The sequence below is a fragment of the Carlito syrichta genome, unplaced genomic scaffold (assembly GCF_000164805.1).
Source record: "Carlito syrichta isolate Samal-C Ts95f unplaced genomic scaffold, Tarsius_syrichta-2.0.1 Scaffold315923, whole genome shotgun sequence".
In the NCBI taxonomy this organism is placed as follows: domain Eukaryota; kingdom Metazoa; phylum Chordata; class Mammalia; order Primates; family Tarsiidae; genus Carlito; species Carlito syrichta.
The window spans coordinates 163152-187102 of NW_007260019.1; the positions used below are offsets into that span (position 1 = coordinate 163152).

General features: G+C 43.1%; 1 protein-coding gene across 1 annotated transcript; it reads right to left on the bottom strand.

Annotated features, from left to right (window-relative positions):
- Positions 1-222: 222 nt before the first annotated feature.
- Positions 223-23496, bottom strand: LOC103276101 (zinc finger protein 724-like). The gene is made up of 5 exons (XM_021706693.1): positions 23378-23496; positions 7633-7759; positions 6735-6830; positions 2313-2396; positions 223-1517 (listed from the first exon to the last, which is right to left on the bottom strand). The coding sequence occupies exons 1-5, from the start codon at positions 23465-23467 to the stop codon at positions 223-225; spliced, it is 1692 nt and encodes a 563-aa protein (XP_021562368.1). The 5' UTR covers positions 23468-23496.
- Positions 23497-23951: the final 455 nt, after the last annotated feature.

The window sequence follows — 23951 nt, forward strand, 5'->3', positions numbered from 1 at the left end:
ATGGATCCTCTTATGTCCAGCAAATCCATTGTGAGAACAAAAGGCTCTTCCAAATTCTTCATACTTATAGTTTCTCCCAAGTATGCACCTTGGTATGTCTAGCAAGTTTTGATGGGAGAAAAAGGCTTGGCCACATTCTTCACATTTCTAGGATTTCTCCCCAGTATATACGGTCTTATGTCTAGCCAATCCTACATGACAGTGAAAGGCCTTGCCACATCTTCACATTTGTAGATTTCTCTCCCCAGTATGGATGGTCTTATGTAAAGCAAATCCATAGGGAAAGTGAAAGGCTTTGCCACATTCTTCACATTTGTAGGGTTTCTCTCCACTATGCACCTTGATATATCCAGCAAGCTTTGAATGGGAGCAAAAGGCTTTGCCACATTCTTCACATTTGTAGGATTTCTCCCCAGTATGCATGGTCTTATGTCGAGAAAATCCAGAGTGAGAGTGAAAGGCCTTGCCACATTCCTCACATTTGTAGGGTTTCTCTCCAGTATGGATATTATGATGTTGAATAAGCTTTGAGTTCTGAGTAAAGCCTTTGCCACATTCTGCACATTTGTAGGGTTTCACTCCAGTATGGATGGTCTTATGGCCAGCAAATCCTCTTCCAGAACGAAAGGCCTTGCCACATTCCTCACATTTGTAGGGTTTCTCTCGAGTATGGATACGTTGATGTTCAATAAGATTCGAGTACCGAGTAAAGTCTTTGCCACATTCTGCACATTTGTAGGGCTTCTCTCCAGTATGGATCACCGTATGTCGAGTAAGAAGTGAACGAGTGTTAAATGCTTTGCCACATTCTGCACATTTGTAGGGCTTCTCTCCAGTATGGATCACTGTATGTCGAGTAAGACTTGAATGAGAGTTAAAGCCTTTGCCACATTCTTCACATTTGTAGGGTTTCTCTCCAGCGTGGATCACCTTATGTCGAGTAAGGTGTGAATGAGTGTGAAAGGCTTTGCCACATTTTTCACATTTGTAGTGTTTCACTCCAGTATGGAACACTGTATGTTGATTAAGGATTGAACGAGTGTGAAAGGCTTTGCCACATTCTGCACATTTATAGGGCTTCTCTCCAGTATGAATGGTCTTATGTCCAGCACATTCTCCTTGAGAGCGAAATGCTTTGCCACATTCTTCACATTTGTAGGGTTTCTTTCCAGTATGGATCATTGTATGCCGAGTAAGGAGTGAATGAGAGTTGAAGCCTTTGCCACATTCTGCACATTTGTAGGGTTTCTCTCCAGTATGGATCATTATATGTCGAGTAAGGAGTGAACGAATGTGAAAGCCTTTGCCACAGTCTTCACATTTGTAGCGTTTCACTCCAGTATGGATCACTGTATGTCGAGTAAGATGTGAACGAGAGTTGAAGGCTTTGCCACATTCTGCACATTTATAGGGTTTCTCTCCAGTATGGATCATCATATGTCGAGTAAGGAGTGATCGAATGTGAAAGGTTTTGCCACATTCTTCACATTTATAGGGTTCCTCCCCAGCATGGATCACTGCATGTTGAGTAAGATGTGAACGAGAATGAAAGGCTTTGCCAAATTCTTCACATTTATTTATTATACATATATATTTGAGATGGAGTCTCACTCCATTACCCAGATTGGAGTGCAGTGGCCACTCCCAGTCACCACAGCCTTGATCTGCTGGGCTCTGGTGATCCTTCCACCTCAGCCTTCCTAATAGCTGGAACTACAGGTGTGAGCTACCATGCCTGGCTGCTTTTTTTTATTTATTGTAGAGATGAGGTCTCACCAAGTTGCCCAGGTGTGTCTCAAGCTCAGAGGCTCAGGCAATTCACTCACCTCAGCCTCCCAAATCTCTGGGATTACAGGCTGAGCCTCGGAGCCTGGCTCATTCTTCATATTTATAATGGTTCTCTCCAAAATGAATTTTCTGATGTTGTGAATGACATGAGTAATAGGTAAGGGCTTTGCCACATTTTTCACTTTTGAAGGCTCTCTTTCCCCTATGAATTCTTTCATGTCTATTTAGATAGGATGATTTCTTAAAAGCTTTCCCAAATATATTGTGTATATCTCCTCCAATATTTTTTTGATGTTGTCTAAATTTTGAGGACCTGTTAAAGGTTTTGCCATATTTGTGTTTGAAAGCCATTTCAGAAATATGGATACTCTGGTGGATAACAAATTTGGAGTGTTGATGAAAGACTTTCTTGCACTTGTTACATTTGCAATGGTTATTTGCAACTGAACATTCTATCTCATCGTCACCCTCATGCACACTTACCCAAGATTTTTGTAAGCATAGGATCTTAAGGACATATTTACCATATTTTCCCATTGGCATCTTTGCAAGAGAGTCTTCTATACTCTTCTCTGGCAAAAGGCCTTCAGTGTAATGAGAAGTCACAGCTGAAAATCAGGAAAATAAAAATTTATTCCACATGCTAGACTCAGGTGAATATTCTTTGAAAATAAAACATAATACTATACTATGGTAAGGATGTAAGTATGATGGCAAGTACAAATCACAGGTTTCCACTCCATCATAAATATAGGTACTTAAGAAAATACTTTCTCCATTGCCTGTGTGAGAACTCAAAAAACAGCTAAGACTTTGCAGAATCCACAATAAAATGTGTTACATGGAAGAGAAAGTTTAGTAATTTTGCCACTATAATTTCTCTTCCTTTACAATGCAGCATAATGATATCAGATGGGATGTTCTAACTCTTGAATTCTTCCTCAGAGAATAAACAGAAGAGTGGAGTATAAGTCCACATTTCTGCCTTTTGAGGGTTTATGCAAAGACTGGTTTCGGTCTCAACATACAGAGAAGACATATCATAAGAACAGGTATGCGTCTCCTAGAATCTCTAACTTAGTGACTGGTGTTATATTAATGTAGACAAAGCAACATCATAAACAGTATGACATGTTTATCTTTGAATTTCAAATACCCCAATTCAAACAAAGTATGCCAGACATAGAAAGAATCAGGATAAATGACTCAATTAAAGGTACAATAATTTATGGAGCTGCAAATTACAAAAAAGTTAGAGAAATTTTCATATGAAATGTAGAAACCCTTATTTTAACCACCACACTACTGCCTGGGTGACAGAGAACATGCTGATAAAACATAACCATAAAAAGGATTTGGAAAACATCCTTGATATTGATATTGGTCTCAGTAATAATTTTTTTAATGACTACAGGAATAAAAATAAATATAAACAAGTTGGAAACATCAAACTGAAAAGCTTCTGCAGACTAAAGACAATAGGAAGAAGGCTTACAGGACAAGAAAAAACACCTGCAAACCATATACTTGAAGGGATGTTAAAGAAAGAAAATGATAATCACTTGAATAAAAACAGCCCAAAAATGAATAGCTATTTTTCAATGAAGGCATACAAATTGCCAACAAGTATAGGAATTGGCACTGAAATTCACCAAAAGAGGCAATTTCAAATAAACACAATGATGATATATTGTCTCACAGCTGTTAGAATGACTAATATCAACCAGAAGAGAGAGAGAGAAAAATTCTGATAAGGATGTGAAGAAAAAGAAATCCTGTATACTCTTGGTGAGTTTAAAATTGGTAGAGTCATATAAAAATCATTATCAACATACTTTTAAAAATAAAAACAAGGCTGGGCTTGGTGGCTCAGCCTGTAATTCCACGCCTTTGGGAGACCGAGGTGAGTGAATTGCCTGAGCCTGTGGGTTTGAGATTCGCCTGGGCAATTTGGTGAGACCTCATCTCTACAATAAATCAAAAAAATTAGCCGGGTGTGGTGGTGTACGCCTGTAATTCCAGCTACTTGGAAGGCTGAGGTGGAAGGATTGCCGGAGCCCAGCAGGTTGAGGCTGCGGTGGATGGGAGTGGCCACTGCACTCCAGTCTGGTAACGGAGTGAGACTCCAACTCAAAAAATAAAATCAAAATTAAAAAATATAAAAACAAACTGCCACATAACACAGAAATTCCCTTCGGGGTTTATAACCAAAGGAAATAAAATCAGAATGAAAAAGAACTCTCCGATCCCTATGGGCATTGCAGCATTTGTCAAGATGGTCAAGCTTGAAAACAACCTAAATACTTGTGGAATCTGTATTGATTAAGAAAATAATGTAGCCGGGCTCGGTGGCTCAGCCTGTAATCCCGTGCCTTTGGGAGGCTGAGGTGAGTGGATTGCCTGAGCCCGTGGGTTCGAGACCCGCCTGGGCAGGCGAGACCTCATCTCTACAATAAATCAAAAAATTAGCCAGGAGTGATAGCGCGCACTTGTAAATCCGGCTACTCGGAGGGCTGAGGCGGAAGGATCGCCGGAGCGCAGCAGGCGAGGCTGCAGTGGCCGGGAGCGGCCACTGCACTCCAGTCTGGGCGACTGAGTGAGACTCCAACTCAAAAATAAAAAAATGAAAATAACGTGTACACACACACACACACACACACACACACGTATATATATATGCACAATAGCATATGATTCAGCCAAAGTTTCTGCAAATTACAAAAAAGTTTGAGAAATTTTCATATGAAATATAGAAACCCTTACTTTATTTTTTAAAGAATTCTGCAATTTTAACCTTATGGATGACATTGTAAGACAATATGCCAACTGAAATGAGCCAGGCACACACACACACACACACACACACATACTGCGTGAGAATGGGTACAGTGGCTCAAGTCTGTAAACCCATCACATAGGAAGACTGAAGTGAGAGGATTGCCTGAGCTCAGGAATTCAGGACAAGTCTGGACACCAAGGTGAGACCACAGGTCTATGACAAATACAAAAGTAAGCTTGGCGTGGCTGCGCATGCTTGTAGTTCCAGTAACTTGAAAGGCTGATATGGAAGGATCGCCTGAGCCCAGCAATGAGGCTGTGGTGGTCATTAGCATGCCACCGCATTCCAGCCTGGAGTGAGACTTCAATTCAGGGAAAAAAAAATTCTGCATGATCTCACTCCTGTGGAATCAAAAAACTTTGCACTCACAGAGGAAGAAAGTACAGCGTGGTCACCAGGACCTGCAGGTGGGAGAATGGAGATGTTTTCAATGGTTACACAATTTGAGTTATAACTGAGTCTTAGGGAACTAATGAGTAGCATCGTGACTTATCATTAATAATGACATCTCAGCCGGGCTCGATGGCTCAGCCTGTAATCCCACACCATGGGAGGCTGAGGTGAGTGGATTGCCTGAGCCTGTGGGTACGAGATCCGCCTGGGTAACTTGGTGAGACCTTATCTCTACAATAAATAAAAAAAATTGCCGGGCATGGTAGCAAATGCCTGTAGTTCCTGCTACTTGGAAGTCTGAGGGGGAAGGATCACCAGAGCCCAGCAGGTCGAGGCTGCGGTGGCTGGGAGCAGCCACTGCACTACAGTCTGGGTGACAGAGTGAGACTCCAACTCAAAAAAACTCAGAGTGAGACTCCAACTCAAAAAAAAATAGTAATAGATGTCATTATTACTATGCTTAAAATATTTGCTAAAATAGAAGACATTATGTGTTCTCCTTACAAAACATAAAAATAGCAACTATGTAAGATGGTTGATATGTCCATTAATATAATTGCAATCATCATTTCACACTGTATAGGCATATCAAATTATTACATTATTTACAACATATGGTTATACATTTTTATTTATGTATAAAAAATCAGATGCTAATCACACATAAACATGCATACATGTGTTTGAATATATTCATATATGAAGCTAGTCCTAAGCTTTATACTAAAGAAAATTAGAAAATAAGAGTTATTAAGAAACAAGGTAACATGTAGGAGTTTAATATATGTTTACCAATCCTCTACACGATATAGTATTCTTAAATATTTGGATATAAAGAAAAAATACCAGTCTCAGATCATACTATAAAAGTAAAATTTAATAAAATATCAGGATTTCTTCTATTAAGAGAGAGAATTTGTATTTAGGTAGGACTATTGAGTATGAATTTAAATAACATCATTGGAAATCTCCCTAGTATAGAAAATCATAAATTAGAAAATTTGTAACATGTGTCCGGAGTGTTCTTAAAATTTCTCAAACAGATAATAAAATCACTGCTCACATACTTCCAATCATGACTCAAAAAGAAAACATAAAAAATAGTTTGTAGCCAGGCTCGGTTGCTCAGCCTGTAATCCCACACCTTTGGGAGGCTGAGGTGAGTGGATTGCCTGAGGCCGTGTCGAGACCTGCCTGGGCAACTTGATGAGACCTCATCTCTACAATAAAAATCAAAAATTAGCCAGGCGTGGTAGTGCGTGCCTGTAATTCCAGCTATTTGGAAGGCTGAGGTGGAAGGATAGCTGGGTCCCAGCAGGTTGAGGCTGTGGTGGCCAGGAGCAGCCACTGCACTGCAGTCTGGGCGACAGAGTGAGACTCCAACTCAAAAAAAAAAGTTTGACATGGATATCCAAATAAATAAGGAAATACTTGCATGACTCCAAAGCATCAGAAAGGTAGTCAGATCATGCAGTTCCTAACAAAGCATTAAGTGGACTTTGACTTCCTCTATAAACTTAAAAGATCATTGAAGAAGTAGAGTTTTTGGAGAATTTGTGAACATGGAATAACAGATGTCCCTTTGTGACAGGACGAGAAAGAATCCCAGATTTCTAAGAAACCATTTCCATTGGAGCAGACCACTTTCCAAAACCACATTTCAAGTTCTGATTCCTCAACCAGAAAATCATCTGCTTCATTTACTCCCACTTACCTGGAAGTTTGGCTAATGTGCCATGTCCCTTCACACTCCAGGGCTCTTTCCTTTGCTCCAGACACATAATAAGATCTGGCTTAGAGACAGCAATTCCTGTTTAATTAGAAAAAAGTAACATGACTCTTGCTGGGGTTGTTAGATTACAAACCTAGTATTTGATCCATAGAGAACACATTATACAAGATTCTAGATAATTAACCCCAAAATACGGTTTCCCAATAAAACCTTTAGAACATTTAGATAGATTTTCAATTTATGGGTTTTTTTTTTTATTCTAAGTTGGAGTCTCACTCTGTCACCCAGGTTGGAGTGCAGTGGAAAGCTCATAGCCACTCCAGTTCTCACCTTTTGGGCTCAGGTAATTCTTATCAGTCAGCCTACCAAGTAACCAGAACTATAGGTGTGCATAACCACTCCCAGGCAATTTTTTGATTTAGTGTAGAGATGGGGTCTTGCCAAGTTGCCAAGGCTATTCTTGAAGCCATGGGCTCTGGCATTCCTCTCAACTCAGCCTCCTAAAGTGCTGGCATTAGATGACTGAGCCACCAAGCCTGGCCTTAAATTTGTGAGTTCTTAGTTCAGTACTAGTTAGTCAATAACTTATGGCAGCAATTGGAATGAGATGTGGGCAATGATATTTATGTCACTAAATTTCTGAACTTACCAATAATATAGCTAGAAGGACACTGGTCAATTTAAAATAGAAAAGGCTTCCTGTCAAAATGAAATATTCTTATTTTTTTAATTTTCCATGTTAACATATTACCAATTTTCATTGATAGTAGGAATCTGAAGCTCATTCATGCAAAGCAGAACTACCCAGAAAACGTTCTACAAAGGAAGGACATAAAATCCTTAGTATGAAATAGGGATTGTGTTTTGAAAGTTTCCTCACCTAGAAAAACCAGGTTTCTATGGTTCTCTAACATCACAGTCCTGTACAATAATCGCTGAGGGGAGTCTAGGCATTCCCACTCCTCTGGAGAGAATTCTATGGCCACATCCTTGAATGACAAAAACCCCTGAAAACAACAAAAACACATATTTACCAAGTCCCCCTGGCCTCTAGGTAAAGCAAGAGTAAAAAGAACAGGTCCAGCTGACAAGACAACTATTATTATGCAATAAAAAAATTCATAACACAGAAATATCCACTAATGCAATAACTGTGGGAAAAAAGAATGAAATAAAATCCTCAGCCAGTGTAGACTCTCTATTTTTGTGAAACAGCATAAAATGGACACCAACACAGACACATACATTTTAAATTACTGTTTATATCACACAGAATACGTTATGTATACTGCTCCTAGTAAGTCAGAAGATCCTCCACAAGTTTTAATTTGTAAAACAATGAATTGAATATCTTTTAAAAATGCAAATTCTGGGCCAGGCTTGGTGGCTTAGCCTGTAATACCAGCACTTTGGGAGGTCCAGGTGACTGTATTGTCTGAACCCGCGGGTTCAACACACGCCTGGGCAACTTGGCGAGACCTCATCTCTACAATAAATCAAAAATTAGCCGGGCGTGGTAGAACGTGCCTGTAGTTCCAGCTACTTGAAAGACTGAGGCGGAAGGATCACCGGAGCCCATCAGGTCAAGGTTGCAGTGGCCCAGAGCGGCCACCGCATTCCAGTCTGGGAGACAGAGTGAGACTCCAATTCAAAAAATAATAATAATAATAATGCAAGTTCTGATTCAGAATACATGGATTTAGCCTGAGGTTCTGTGCTTTTTTTTTTTCAACTGGTGTGTCTCATTTTTCTTTGTTTTTTTTTTGAGTTGGAGTCTCACTCTGTCACACAGACTGGAGTGCAGTGGCTGCTCCCCGTCACTGCAGCCTTGGCCTGCTGGGCTCCAGTGATCCTTCCACCTCAGCCTTCTAAGTAGCTAGAAATACAGGCGTACATTACTACACCCAGCTAGGTGTGTCTCATTCTGAACCAGGCTAGGGTGCCCTGGCATAATCACACTTTATTGCAGTCTCAATCTCCTTGGCTAAAAGAATCCATCCTCTATAGTGTCCCAAGTATTTGGGACAAATTGGTATCAGATGTCAAGGCACACATGGTGGAACACAACATCCATGCTGAGATTTTTTGGCCAAAAGTTATACTAATTTATTAATACTTTTTGAGTTGGATTCTCACTCTTCTCACCGAGACTGGAGTTCAGTGGTATTCTCATGGCCATTGCAGCCTCGACCTGCTGGACTTAGGCAATCCTTCTGCCTCAGCCTTCCAAGTATCTGGAACTACACAACATGCAATCATGCCTGGCTAGATTTTGTAATTTACTGTAGAGACAAGGTCTCACCAAATGCCCAAACTGTTCTCTAAACACAGGCTCAGGCAAATCTGTTGTCTTAGTTTCCCAAAGTGCTAGGATTACAGGCTGAGTCACCACACCCATCCAATATAGTAATTTATAATCTCAATTTAATAACAAGCAAGCTCGTGTTACACAGAAATGAGCTTACAGGTATCTCCCATGGCATGTAATCTCTGAAAGCGTATTTATATTTTTATTTTTTGGCATCCTAGCAAGTTTATTCTAGTTGTTTTTTTTTTTTTTTGTTTTTTTGAGTTGGAGTCTCACTCTGTTGCACAGACTGGAGTGCAGTGGCTGCTCCTGGCCACCACAGGCTTGACCTGCTGGGATCCGGTGATGCTTCTGCCTCAGCCTTCCAAGTAGCCAGAATTACAGGCATGTGCTACCATGCCCAGCTGATTTTTTGATTTATTGTAGAGATGAGGTCTTGCTGCCCAAGTGTGTCTCGAACCTACGGACTCAGGCAATCCACTCACCTCAGCCTCCCAAAGGCATGGGATTACAGACTGAGCCACTGAGCCCGGCTCTAATTATTCTTTATTCAGACTTTCTGGAGTTATTTGGGGCAGTAACTACCATCATGTTAAAATGTACATTTTATTAACCGTGTTCTGCAGGGAGCTGATGGAGCATCCAGACAGAACCTTAAAGTACATGTTCTGGGTAGGAGCAGAGATTCATTCCTATAATCCCAGCACATTGGGAGGCCATGGCAAAATAATTTCCTGAACCCTTGGGTATGAGACCAGCCTGGGCAACTTGGCAAGACATGTCTACAATAAGTTAAAAAATTAACTGGGCTTTGGTATCCATGAGTGTGCCAGTGCATTTCATTCTGGACAACAGAGTAAGACTACATACACATGTTTCTATCCTTCATTAGGATATGAGGATCTATCCAATTTCCAATGGGATTCTTGGTTACCATGCCTACCCATGATCCCTAGTAACAAGGGAACACTTTTTAATAATGCAGGTCATACATTCATGGTGAGAACAGTTTATGACAACTAAGCAGTATGGTTGAAGAGAACAGAAGAGGCTATGCAGTGTCTGACAGACCCATTGAATATCACAGGAAGAACAAAAATAGTTGAAACAGACTCATTAGGCAGGACCATCACAAGAATAGCAGCATGGTTTGCAAGTTTTACACACATGACATTCCTTCTGTTCTGGGACATATTTAGTTACCTGAGAAGCAGCCATTTTTTCTTTTTCCTCCTACTTCTTTGGGATTTCTTCTCAGGTGAGATCATTTAATCAAGTTACACCTACATTTTGAAAATACGTCTTTACTTATTTCAAAATTAAATGGAATGTATTTATTTTTTGTCAGTCTTACCACCCTCTTGGGAGCCCTTGCTTGCTCTCCTGTTTGCCTGAGGTTCTCTTTGATTTAATTCTTCCACCATCTCCCTGAGGTGGGTCTACATTTCCATTTAGGACAGTTTTCCTTTACAAATGCAAGATAATCCAGAAGACAGACATTAATTTTGCATTTCCCCTCAAGAACAGTGATGTGTCTGTAAGTGCACAGAAACCAGTCACCAAAATAAAATAAGTTTTTGTTACTAATTTAATAATATAAAACTTAGACCTAATCAATCCAAAATGGGACAGTCAACTCTCAAAAGTTCGACATAACTCCATTTTAGACTGGGGTGGAGAGGGGGGATCTCTGGCCTCTTTTTGTGTTTGCATGTAGCTAAAATAGTTTTGAAATGCTGGCAAGGTTGGCACCAGTATGCAGCTGTCCAGAATAACTCTGGGAAAGTGGGAGGAGTGCACTAACTAACTCTGTTTTGTTTAATAAAGGAATAAGGAGACTGTGAACCAAGGACAAAGATAATTCACCACTTTCCAGGACTCTTCTCATCGCCCAGATGTCTGCAAGTCTAAGCCACCTCTTGATCTTAGTCGCTCTCTATCCCACAGCCTGGATACAAATTTTGAAAAATCACACACAACCCAGGAGGGGTCTTTAGGATACCATCCCCTCATTTCCTTGGTTTTAATGTTCTACTAAATAAAGTCACAACCCCTGCTCCAACTCCTTATGTCGACAGAACCAGATTTGGACCTGGTGACATAAATGTGCAATGGCACTAATGACAGACCCTGGAGATTTCCTCCTAGCTAATTCAGATAAGGCCACTGCAGGACTGTCACCCAACACTTGCCCATCCCGGCTTCCCCTTGCCCCTTCTCAAATCCCTTCTTCCCTGGCCCTCTGGGATCCCCACACCCCGAGTCCTGGCTGGTGTTTCTGCACTCAAGAACCGCTGTTGGCCAAGAGGCATGCTTAATGTTGTGATGGAGCCACCGCTTAACTCCGGGGAGGAGAGAGGGAGTGGGCCAGAATCATAGCCTCCCCTTTCCCCCACCAGCGCTCCACGTGGGTTAGATCCTCTTCATAACCCTCGTGGGTTTGTCACACTTGGAGATGGTGAGCTGCACAGAGAGTGCTTAGCAGGCGATGTCGCTACAAGGTCAAAACCACAGGGTCCCGGCCCGGGCCCACCTACACTGAGGGGACCGGGCCAAGTCACTGGTGGTGATGGGCCCAGGCTCAGAACTGACGGAGAGGCCAGTCCCAAAAGAGCTGGGTCATCCAGGTCCATCCCCACTCCCCCTCTCGGGGACACTCACCACCTCCCACCTTCCGAGGGTCTCAGCGTCTGTCCTACGAATCTCCCAGGACCTGCATGTTACAGGGCAACACAGGCTAAAATGAAGATATGCATGACTGACGGAGGAAACTAAGGTCCTGTAAGAGCCCCGAAACTGCCCCCTCACTTCCAGCTCCTGTCTGATTGGCCATGTCAAACCCCAGCATCAGTTGATTGGAAAAAACCCCACGCCATCTGGTTTTGAGTGACAGGACATGCGATCAGACGTGTGCTGAATGAGGCAAGAGAATGTTGAGATTTCTCCCAGCTCCAGAATGTGGTAGGAACGTGTGAGGGGGCCCCTTACAGGACTTCCTGGAAACTCTGGCATCTGCATGGCTCCCAGTTGGTGGGTTGCGGAGCTGCAGGACTACAATCCCAGCGTGTCCCAGGAGAGGCAGTGTTGACCTACACTCCAGTGACCCACCAACTAGGAGCGACAAAAGCTCCCATCATGCCTCAAAGGGGCCTACAAGCCTCCGCCCCCCAGCCTTCTGCCCAGACTCCGGGGCAAGGAGAAATCTAAAGGCATTTTTGCCCATGGAGTCCTTCTCAGTTTACACCCACTGTTAGTCAAGACCAGAAGGGCAGGGCCTGAAGGTTCTTCCAATCAATGGGTGCTGAGGTCTGAACTGGTCAATCAGACGGGAGCTGGAAGTGACAGGGCAGCTTTTGGGCTCTGGTTGCCCCTTTGTCTCCTGCTACTGCACGGAGAGTTGGGTCGTCCTCTCTGCAGTGTCCAGTACTCTGGTAGCTATGTGTGTCTCTGCTTCAACCTCTGTCGCCCTGTGAACTGCAGGACGTGGAAGCCCTTGATGAGGCTGCTGGGACATCAGGAAGGTGGGAGAAGGTGAGTATGCCAGGGGTGACACGAGAGGGGAAGTGGATGAACTCGGATGACCCAGCTGTGGTGAGACCGGCCTTCCCCTAAGTTGACAGTGAACATGTCCCCGCCGGTAGCTGGGCCTGGTGCCCTCGGTGTAGGTGAGGCTAGGCTGGGACCCTGGGGACTTGTCCCATCCGTGACCTCACCAGCTGAGCCCACTGTGAACAACCCCACTTTTCACGTTTTCAGGACCCAAAAGAGTGGTGGGGAGGATCCAACTGGGTGGTGGGGTCAATGGAGGGAGGTTCTGGAGTACTGTTCCCCATCCCTCCTTTCTCCACCCCAAGGTTACATCACAAAGTTAAGGAACAATTTCTCTTTATAGCTGTGTAAATCAATACATTTCCACCAGAAAGCGTGATAGATTAATTGTGGAGTTTCACAGGTGCATGAAAGCATCCATTACATTTGTTTTTTGAGTCAATCTCACTCTGTCACCCAGGCAGGAGTGCAGTGGCACACACACGGCCAACCCAGAATCAACCTGCTGGGTTCCGGTGATCCTTCCACCTCAGTCTTCCAAGTAGCTAGAACTATAGGCATGCACTACCACACCCAGCTATTTTTGTTGATGTTGTTTATTGTAGAGAGGAGATCTCGCCAAGGTGCCTGAACTGGTCTTGAACATTTGGGCTCAGATGTTCCACTCGCCATGACCTCCCAAGTCTAGCCAATAACACTTTCAATAAATTATTTTTTAATGCTGAGTTTAGTAATAAGAATATAACTCTCCATGGACAAAAATAAATTTAGCCATATGGATTAGCTCCAGTTTTCTGTTACTTGGGTAAATAATGAAGAGTAGGTCTGGAAAAACACACTGGTAGATAACAGGTTTACCACCATATTACAAAGCCACTAGAAAAAACACATCAAATGATCAATGTTCCCAGAAACTTCCAACTGTTGTAAAAGGGTAAATGATTGAATCAGCACCATGTGGTCCGAACAAAGAAGGGAGGTGTCATGGTACCTGATTTTTGTTGTTGTGAGTTCTGATGTTACTGCTTAAGAGAGCATTCACAGACAGAATTGTAACTCTTTCATTATCATTTCTGTTGGTATGTCATTGTTAAAAATAACCATATAGATTTTCTTTGTCTGTTGTGCCCAAGATGGAGTGCAGTGGGACACTCACAGTCACTGCAGCCTTGACCTGTTGGCCGCAGGCAATACTTCCATGTCAAACTTCAGGCATGTGCCACCATGCCCAGCTAATTGCTTGATTTATTGCTGAAATGAGGTCTTGCCAAATTGGCTAGGCTGGTCTGGAACCCCGAGGCTCAGGCAATCCTCTCATCTCATCTCCCAAACTATTGGAATTACAGATGTGAGCCATTGTGCCCAGCTATCCCCCATGTGATCCTAACATGGCAACATTGTCAAGATGAGGGTTGCCAGATATGTTCGTGAAAGTTGAATTCAGAAGGGAGGTCACCTGTCCTGTTCTGCTTGGGTTAGGTCAGGCAGGTAAGCCAGTGGGGTCATATATTTATTGCTGTAGAAGAAATTGCCAGTGTTTCTGGCAAGGGAGGACACTTGTGGAAAGGAAAGATTTAACTCACACTTTGCCCTCCTTGCAGGAGCTCACTGTTTTGAATCTGTCTCCTGTGACAAAAGACAGAAAAAGGTAGACTTTATCGTCCTTTCTGGTCCCTGCTACTTGTGGATGTGGTGGTAGCAAGGAAAGGATTGTGCTTATGTGAAAGGCATATGCTGGCTGCACATCATAGTTTATGCCAGGAACCCTATCTCTTAGGGAGGCTGAGGTGAGACGATTGCTGAGGTCAGGAGTTTGAGACCAACCTCTATAACACAGCATATTAATATCACTATTAAAATAATTAAAGAAAAATTAGCCAGAATTATTAGCAAAGGCCTGTAGTTCCAGCTACTTTGGAGGTTGAGACAGAAGGATTGCCTGAGCCCAGGAGTTCAAGGCTAAGGTGAGTAATGATGGTGCCACTTCACTTCTGCCTGGGTGACAGAGTGAGACTCTAACAAAAAATAAATATGCTCAATTTAATTTTAAAATAAATAAAGGCATATTTTCCACATGTAGGTGTGACTTGTCTAGATCATCTCACCTGAAACAAAATCCTAGAGGGCCATGCTGGGTGGTTCAGGCTGTATTCTGAGCATTTGCAGAGGCCACAGAGAGAGGACTGCCTGAGCCCACAGGTTTGAGACCAGCCTGGCTAACTTGGCAAGATCTCTTCTCTACAATATATTAAAAATTGGCCAAGTGTAGTTCAGTCTGTACTTATGGTTACTTGGAAGGCTGAGACAGTATTGCATGAGCCCAGTAGGTCACTGCTGGGGTGGCTGTGAGTATATCCCTGCACTCCAACCTGGGCAAAGGAGTGAGACCTCTGACTCAAAAAAAAAAAAAACCTCCAGAGAAGCTGGAGGAAAAGGGAAAAAAATACCTGGTTCTCAGGTAAATGTGTCCCAGGTCAGAAGAACTGTCTATTTTAAAACTTGTAAACCTCACTGCTACTTGTGATGGTCTTGACTAATAAGTATTTTTCAATTATGTTTGTTCCTGATATTAAAGGGCTTTGAAGGACATGTTTCCCTACATACTAGAGGCTCCACTATTCTCAGCATCCATGCTGCCTAGTTGCCATGAACTGTTCTCACCATGAATGAATGACCTGTAGTATTAACAATGTTCCCTTGTGGTTTGGGAACATAGCAAGGTGTGAATATCCAAGCTTCCCATTGGAAATGGGGTAGATCCTCAGTTACAAGCAAAGGATGGGAATGTGAACTGTTAAGATTTCACATGATGCCGGGCTCGGTATCTCAGCCTGTAATCCCAGAGCTTTGGGAGGCTGTGGTGAGTGGATTGCTTGAGCCTGCGGGTTTGAGACAGGCCTGGGAAATGTGGTGAGACCTCATTTCTACAATAAATCAAAAAATTAGCCGGGCATGGTAGCACGCGCCTGTAGTTTCAGCTACTTGGAAGGCTGAGGCAGAATGATCACCAGAGCCCAGCAGGTCGAGGCTGCAGTGGCCAGGAGTGGCCACTGCACTCCAATCTGGGTGACAGAGTGAGACTCCAATGCAAAAAAATAAAAATAAATTAAATTAAATTAAAAAAAATTTCACTTGATGCTCCATCAGCTCCATGGAGAACACTGTTAATTGCAAGCACATTTACACAGGATGGCAGTTACTGCCCAGAACAACACAAAAATGACTGAATAAAGAATTATTAGAGCCAGGCTTGGTGGCTCAGCCTGTAATCCTGCACCTTTGGGAGGCTGAGGTGAGTGGACTGCCTGAGCCCGTGGGTTCAAGACCCGCCTGGGCAGCGAGACGTCATCTCGACAATAAATAAAAAAATCAGCCGGGCATGGTAGTGCATGCCTGTAATTCTGGTGACTTGGAAGGCTGAGGCAGAAGGATTGCCGGAGCATAGCAGGTAGAGGCTGCGGTGGCCGGGAGCAGCCACTGCACTCTAGTCTGGGTGACAGAGTGAGACACCAACTCAAAAAAAAAAAAGAAGAATTATTAGAAGAGCGTTACTCATTCGGATGCTAAAAACAAACAATATAAGTCCAGTTTTTGAGATTACTCACCATGGGGATACCTGTACATAGATTTCTGCCTAAGACATGTTTATTATTAGATTGATATTAAAATTTACTATTTTGGGGGCCTATAATTCTCAGCATGGATATTGGGTTGCACCGGTGTGCATTGGCACCTGATACCAATTTGTCCCAGCAATTTCAGGCCAGGAGACAGAGGCTGTAGTGAGCTGTGAATATGCCATTGCAACCCAGCATGAATAAGAGAATGAGATCCTTCCGACTGAAAAAAAAAGTGCTGAAGTTCAGGAAAATTCCAAATCTCCTGAATCAGAATTTGCATTTTAAGAAGATATTCAGTTCATTTTGTACACATTAAAACTTGATGAGAGCCAGGTTCAGTGGCTCAGCCTGTAATCCTGCACATTTGGGAGGCTGAGGTGAGTGGACTGCCTGAGTCCACGGGTTCAAGACCCACCTGGGCAACTTGGTGAGACCTCATCTCTACAAGAAATCAAAAAATCAGCTGGGTGTGGTAGGGCATGCCTTTGGATCCAGCTACTTGGAAGGCTGAGGCAGAATGATCGCTGGAGCCTAGCAGGTCAAGGCTATGGTGGCCAGGAGCAGCCACTGCACTCCAGTCTGGGTGACAGAGTGAGACTCCAACTCAAAAAAAAAAAACAAAACAACTTGATGAGGAACTTCCAACCTACTGTTAATTTTCCCTCTGAACAGTATATTCAACTTTTTCTGTGTGATGTAAATATAGCACTCAAAATCATACATGCCTGCATTGATGCCCAAATTTATGCTGTATCATTCACAAAAATAATGTGTACACTGGCTGAGTGGATTTCATTTCATTCTTTTTTCTCAGACCTAATGTATTAGTGAATATTTCTGTGTTACAAGTTATCTTTTTGCATAATTCTAGTTGTCAGATGGATCCTGGCTAATGTTTCTGATTTATTGTAGAAATGAGGTCTCGCCAAGTTGCTTGGGCCAGTCTCTTACCTGGGCTCTGTCCTCTACCTTGGCCTCCCAAAGTGCTTGGATAATTGGCCTGGGCCACTTCACCCAAACTTAAATATTTAATTTTTTCCAGACATCTATCTATATTTTGACTGAAATTTTTAACAAACTTTTCGAACTGTATTGATAAAATACATTTTATGGTGAATAACTGGAGCTAAAATAAGTGGATCCATTTTTTGTTAAAGGGTATAAATCCAAGTAGGAGAGGCACTGACACAGAGACAAGCCTGAATCAAGTGTCAAGTCAGGCCATCCTATGATGGAATGGCCCCTTTTGAAGTCCTGCTAACTGAAGTGCTTGGTGACTACATTCTCAGAAGACACTGAACTTGCTCTCCCGTGTGCCTGAGAGGCTTCATATGGGTTCTTACACCTTCTCACTAGGTGAGATATTTTGTAATTTTGTATTTTTGTTTTCCTTTCACAAGTGCACTTAATCCAGAATGCTAAGTAGGGACTCCAAGAAACTTAGAATAAACTTAGTTCATGTGTTGCCTCAGCATAGCCATTTTTCATTAGACTGATACATTTTGAATCAAGCACAGGTTAGACATAGTTAATTTCCAATAGGCAGGTTTTAGGAGGCATTAAGACATCTTAAGTTTACATTTTTCTGCAGGTTAACAGGCAGCCTACATCATTCCCCTCAAGAAATCTCCATCAGATTCAAAACCAGGGCAACCCCACAACCCAACCTTTCAACTCAAGGTTTACATACTAATCTCTAGGAAACTTCTAGGTTCCTTGTCAAGGGGGAATCAAAGTTCACCTCTTGGCCGGCCGAAGCCATAGAAATTATACTAAGACCACTTTTTGTTCAAGAAGTTTGTGGACTTCAAACATGTCACAAGTCTCTTGTTGGACAACCCTTCCCTTTGACTCCTCCCATGTAGCCCATCACCGGAGGGCATGAGATACTAATGTTTGGCAACCAGCAAAATATAAAACTCACGTGACTACAACCTACATCCAAGACCCATGGCCCTGGACAGTCCTGTGGGCTTAAACCCCCTTTCCCCAAAGACCTTTTAAAAAACTCAATACTTGGCCCTTCCACTCTTCACTTACCTCTGTCTGCCCCCTTTCCAACTTGTGAAAGGTGGTTATTAAGCTTTACTTCTTTTTACTTTCTCCTTTGTTGCAATCTGGCATCATTCCCATGACAATGGTCCACCTTACCACAGTTTATGCTCTCACAGAAGACAGGAATCATTTCTGTCTTTTCCCCTGAATACCAGCAATGTGTGGAAAATGCAAAGAAACCACTCATCTAATCAATTTAAATGTATTTCCTATACATTACTATCTTGGAAGAAGACAAATCTCAGACTAAAACAACAGTGAATTTAACCATGTAATGTCAAAATAAGGCAGGGTAGCTAGCACAGGTAAGACATCGGTAGATAAATTCCCCATTGGCTGCTTTTAGGAAGCATTCAGACATTTTAAAATTACATTTTACTGTAGACCAATTTGGCAGTCTTTCCCACCTTTTGGCAAACCAAAAGAAAACCTCATAAGATGTAAGAATAGGACAACCCATAAAAATAATCACTAAGAATGTTTCATGATGGGTGAGGTGGCTCATGCCCATGATCCCAGCATTTTGGGAGGAGATGACAGGATTTCCTAAGCATATAGTTTCCAAACCATCCACAGCAATTTAGTGAGCCCTCGTCTCTCCAACAAATAAAAAACTTGGCCAGGCATGGTGGTGCACACTTGTGGTTCCAGTTACTTGGAAGGCTGAAGTGGAAGGTTTGTGAGTCGGTGGAGGCAGCGGTGGCCATGAGTGTGCCATTGCTCTACAGTCAGGAGAAACAGTGAGACTCATACTAAAAAAATAAAAGCCGGGCTCGGTAATTCAAGCTGTAATCCCAGCACTTTGGGAGGCCAAGGGGAGAGGATTGCATGAACCTGCAGGTTCGAGGCAAACCCGGGCAATTTGGCAAGACATCATCTCTACAATACATAAAAAGTTAGTCAGGTGTGGTAGCACATGTCTGTAGTTCACATAACACAGGAGGCAGTCACAAAATTATTAATACATTATGTGACAGAGTGAGATTCCAACTAAAAAATATATATATATACGCAAGTGTTTTAGCTCATAAACAAAAATCTGAGTACTAAACGTACTCACTCATGAGTAGACCCTGAACAATTATCAGAATACTATAAGAAAATGATTGGCAGTAGTGGGACACTACCATTGTGGGGGATGTAACATCAGGACAGGTCCCCCAGCTTTACATGTACAATGACCACTTATGACCTAACCCTAAATTGTACCCTACGTTTTATATTATTTTAATTTTTTGAGTTGGAGTCTCTCTCTGTCATCCAGAGTGGAGTGGAGTGGCACACTTCGGGCTACCATAGCCTTGCCCTGCTGGACTCCTGTGATCCTTCCACGTCAGTCTTCCTAGTAGCCAGAACTACAGGTGTGTACTATCATGCCTGGCTAATTTTGAGTTATTGTAGAGATGAGGTCTCGCCAAGTTGCCCAGGCAGGTCTCAAACCTGCGGCCTCAGGCAATTCATGCCCCTCGGCCTCCCAAAGTGCTGGGATTACAGGCTGAGTCATCAAGCGTGGCCATACCCTACATTTTAAAATAAAAATAATAGAAAAAACAAAAGAGAAAACCACAGAAACCCGGTCTCCCTGGATGAGGAAAATGTCAACGCACAATTTCTATTCCATATTAAGAATTTCAAGTCACTTCTTTGTAGAAAAATCACATTTGAATAGAAATGTAAATATCAGGTGGCTCGGTGGCTTTGGCTCAGCCTGTAACCCCGCACTTTGGGAGGCTGAGGTGAGTGGATTACCTGAGCCTTTGGGTTCGAGACCCGTCTGAGTAACGTGGCAAGACCTCATCTCTACAATAAATCAAAATATTAGCCGGGTGTGGTAGCGCATGCCTGTAATTCCGGCTACTTGGAAGGCTGAGGCGGAAGGATTGCCAGAGCCCAGCAGGTTGAGGCTGCTATGGCTGGGAGTGGCCACTGCACTCCGGTCTGGGTGACAGAGTGAGACTCCAACTCAAAAAGTAAAAAATAAAAAATAAAATCGATGGGAAAGACATGTAATCTTGCTAATAGATTAAAAAGATATTGTGAAATTTACAAAAAAGTTTCCATTTAAATATCAAATTATAAAGAAGTGTAAAATATTTCTGAAATACATGAAAAATAGTGGAAATAAAAAATAATGAAAATACACAATTGGGAAGAAAGATTAAATGGTATCATTAAGTCAATAATCCTCTAATCAGTTGATTTTGATATTAATATGCAAACAACTGTTTGTGTTCTGATGAAAACAAATTGTTTTGCAATCAATATTTAAATTGGAAATCCATAAAGAGTTTGAAAGACTTTATTATCATAATAAGGACTTGAAAAGCAAAACAGTGTGACAGTGACTTAAAAAAAAGAAGACTGAAAGTGGAATATGACTGGGGGAATGTGGTACATAACTCATCAACAAGCGTACCTGCATAATGGACATTTGTATACATAGCCCTGAATTGTACCCCACATCTTAAGCATAAATAAAGACTGAAAAATCAAGGGAATACACAGTTTTAAAGTAGAATAAGATATATATGAAGGCCAGGCATGGTGGCTCATGCCTATAATCCCAAAACTTTGGGAGAAAGAGGTGAGAGGATTGATTGTCTGAGCCCATAGGTTGGATAACAGCTTGGACAACTTGACAAGACCTCATCTCTACAATAAATCAAAAAGTTAGCCGAGTATGGTGGTGTGTGTACTTGTAGTTTCAGTTACTTGAAAGACTGAAGTGGAAGGATCACCTGAGCACAGCAAGTCGAGGTACGGGGGATGGAGGATGCTACTGCACTGTAGCCTAGGTGACAGTGAGAATCCAACTTAAAAAAACAAAACAAAACAAAATATGAGTATCAGTCAAAGTTTGCACACTCTAAAATCACGACATTCCAGTAGGAAAAGAGACACAGCCCCTGACCTGGAACACATTTACCTGAGAACCAGTCATTTTTGCCACAACTGCCTCTGGTATTTCTCGTCAGATGAGATTATCTGGACAAGTCACATCGACATATTAAAGATATGCCTTTATTTTTAAACAATTAAATTATATGTATTTGTTTTTTTTTTAGTTGGAGTCTCACTCTGTTGCCGAGAGTAGAGTGCAGTGGCACACTCCTGACCACCGTAGCCTCAACCTGCTGGGCTCCAGAGATACTTCCACTCAGTCTTCCAAGTAGCTGGAACTACCGGTGTGTGCTACCATGCCCAGATAATTTTTTGATTTTTTGTTGAGATGAGGTCTCGCCAAGTTGCCCAAGTGGGTCTTTAACCCGTGGGCTCAGGCAATCCACTCACCTCAGCCTCCCAAAGTGTGGGATTACAGGCTGAGCCACTGAGCCTGGCAAATTACATGTATTTTATGAGTCTGAGTATCACTCCATAACGCAGCCAGGCGTGAAGTGTCTCCAGAGAGCTTATCACCATCTTGACCTCCTGAGCTCAACAGATTCATCCTTCTCAGTCTTCCAAGAATCTGAAATTACAGGCATGCGTGAACAACCTTGGCTTAATTGTATCAGCTTTTATAGCTACATGGATGTGCTATAAAATTTCTGGGCTCAAGCAATCCTCTCCCCTCTCTCTCTCCCACCACTGACCTGGACAAAACCCCCCAAAAGCACAAACAACCCCAGAGGGGTCTTAGCCCCTCATCTTCTCAGTTTTAATGGTCCTCTAAATAAAGTCACAACCCCTGCTCCAGCTCTTTGTCTTGACTTTGGCTGTTCCACCAGACAGAACCAGGTTTGGACCTGGTGACAAATTGCCAATGATCCTTGAAAGGACAGACTAAGAGTGGGGAGCCACTTTTCATCTTGTTCTGAAACCCTGACACAACGATGAGAAAGTAGAAGCTATGCTTATAGAGAAATGCACACTTTAGGTATAATTAACTTTACCGACTTTGTCTTCTCAGAAACAGACTTCCAGGTCTGAGGTATCTCATAGTGGCAATCAAGCTTGCCTAGAGTAAAGGGAATTTAAAAGGCCTAAGACATCATGCATTGGGCAAGGACTGTAAAAGTCATGAAACTTGTAATTACAAAAGTTATGACTGCTCAGAGGGAGAGCATATGGGGAATTCATCTTCCAATAAATTGGGCACTATCTACAGGGAAACCAAGGATCCCCCAAAGCTCCTCACTGGGAATGCATAGGAGATAAGGGAAAGTGCACCCTCCACAAGCTCTAAGGAATGCCATTTGGAAAAGTGAAGGAGAATTTGAATCCTTGTCATGCCCAGGGCTCTGATAATATGGACAGACAATTATGGGTGTCTGTGTCACGGATCCCCAAGACATCCACAGGTGGTCGACAAGGAAGTCACGACATTCATGTGCAACATCTCCAAGAAAAGGATTTAAGCCAGGACTCTGGGGGGTGAACTTTTCTTAAATAAATCCTTTCTTCTCTCACCTCTGTATGATGCAATTCTTTGCTATTGATAGGGATTTCTGGGTTATCAGGCCGCACCTCCAGCTTGCCAGCCCCGGCGGTGCTGCGCCACTTGCTCCATCCATTTTCCCTCACCCTCTCCAGTACCCTAACAACCCTGATGACCTGGTTTAGGGATTTCCACCTGGATATTCCAGATCAGGCTACTGTGGGGCTGTCATCCACCGGCACCTGCCCGTGGTCGGCTTCCCCCTGCCTTTTCTCCAAGTCTTTGCCCCCAGGCCCTCTGGAGACCCCAGACCACAAGCCCTGACTGGGACTTAGGGATTCATGATCCGCTGTTGGCCTCTAGGAACTCCTTAACACTGTGCTGGAGCCTTCGTTTACCTTCTAGTAGGAGAGAGGGATGCGGCCAGGACTACAGCTCCTTCCCCCAGGGGCCCCCATGCGGGTCAGACCCCCATGACACTCGTGGGTCCCACACATATGCAGCACGGGTTTTCCTGGAGAAGCCTCCAGTAGGGCGAGATCGGCATGAGGACAGTACCCTGGGAAAGGAACCAGACCCACCCTGTGAAGAGGGGACCGGGACCGAGCCCCCGGCAGGCACAGGTCCAGGATCAGAACTGAAGCGGAGGCGGGTCTGCCACAGCCGGGTCATCCGTGTCCCTGCCTCTCGCTCTCGCACTCACACACATACTCACGATCTCCTGGCTTCTGGGTGTCCCAGCGTCTCCCTTACTGACTCCCCGGATCTGCATTTCACAGGGCAAAAAAGGAAGAAACAAAGACATGCAGCTGTTTCCGAGATGGTTCGGCACTTCCGCAGGCCCAGAAAACAAAAGACCCGGTCAGAACCCGGAAACCACCACCTCACTTTAATCTCCTTTCTGATTGGGCAGCTTCCGAAGTAGCATCCGCTGATTGGATAAGGCGACAGGCCACCGCCCTCCTGATCTTGAATGACAGCAGAAATGATCCAACAGGGCTGGAGGAGGCAAGAAAAAAGAAAAACTTTTTTTTTCCTTGTAGCATTTTGAAGTTAAGTTGCCTCCCTGCACGGGAAGTTGGGGGGAGGAACAGGATGTGGCGTGTATCAGAGAGCATGCTGGTAATTGTAGTACAAGAATGAGGCCTGGTGGCTTGATCTCTGGGCTGCAGGACTCCATCCCAGTCTGCGGAGGCAGCAAAACACTTCAATGTACCCTGTGAGTAGTTTCAAGGGGAGTCCATATTTTTTGGCCTGCTGGGGAAATCCACGTCCACCATTGACATGTT

Excerpts from the sequence above, each read along its gene's own strand:
- LOC103276101 (XM_021706693.1), bottom strand. The coding sequence starts at position 23,467 with ATGTCTTTGTTTCTTCCTTTTTTGCCCTGTGAAATGCAGATCCGGGGA. Across the intron at positions 7,760-23,377 it reads CACCCAGAAGCCAGGAGATC|GGGTTTTTGTCATTCAAGGA; the intron begins GTGAGTATGTGT and ends TGTTGTTTTCAG. Across the intron at positions 1,518-2,312 it reads GATGCCAATGGGAAAATATG|TGATCCATGCTGGGGAGGAA; the intron begins GTAAATATGTCC and ends CTCAACATGCAG.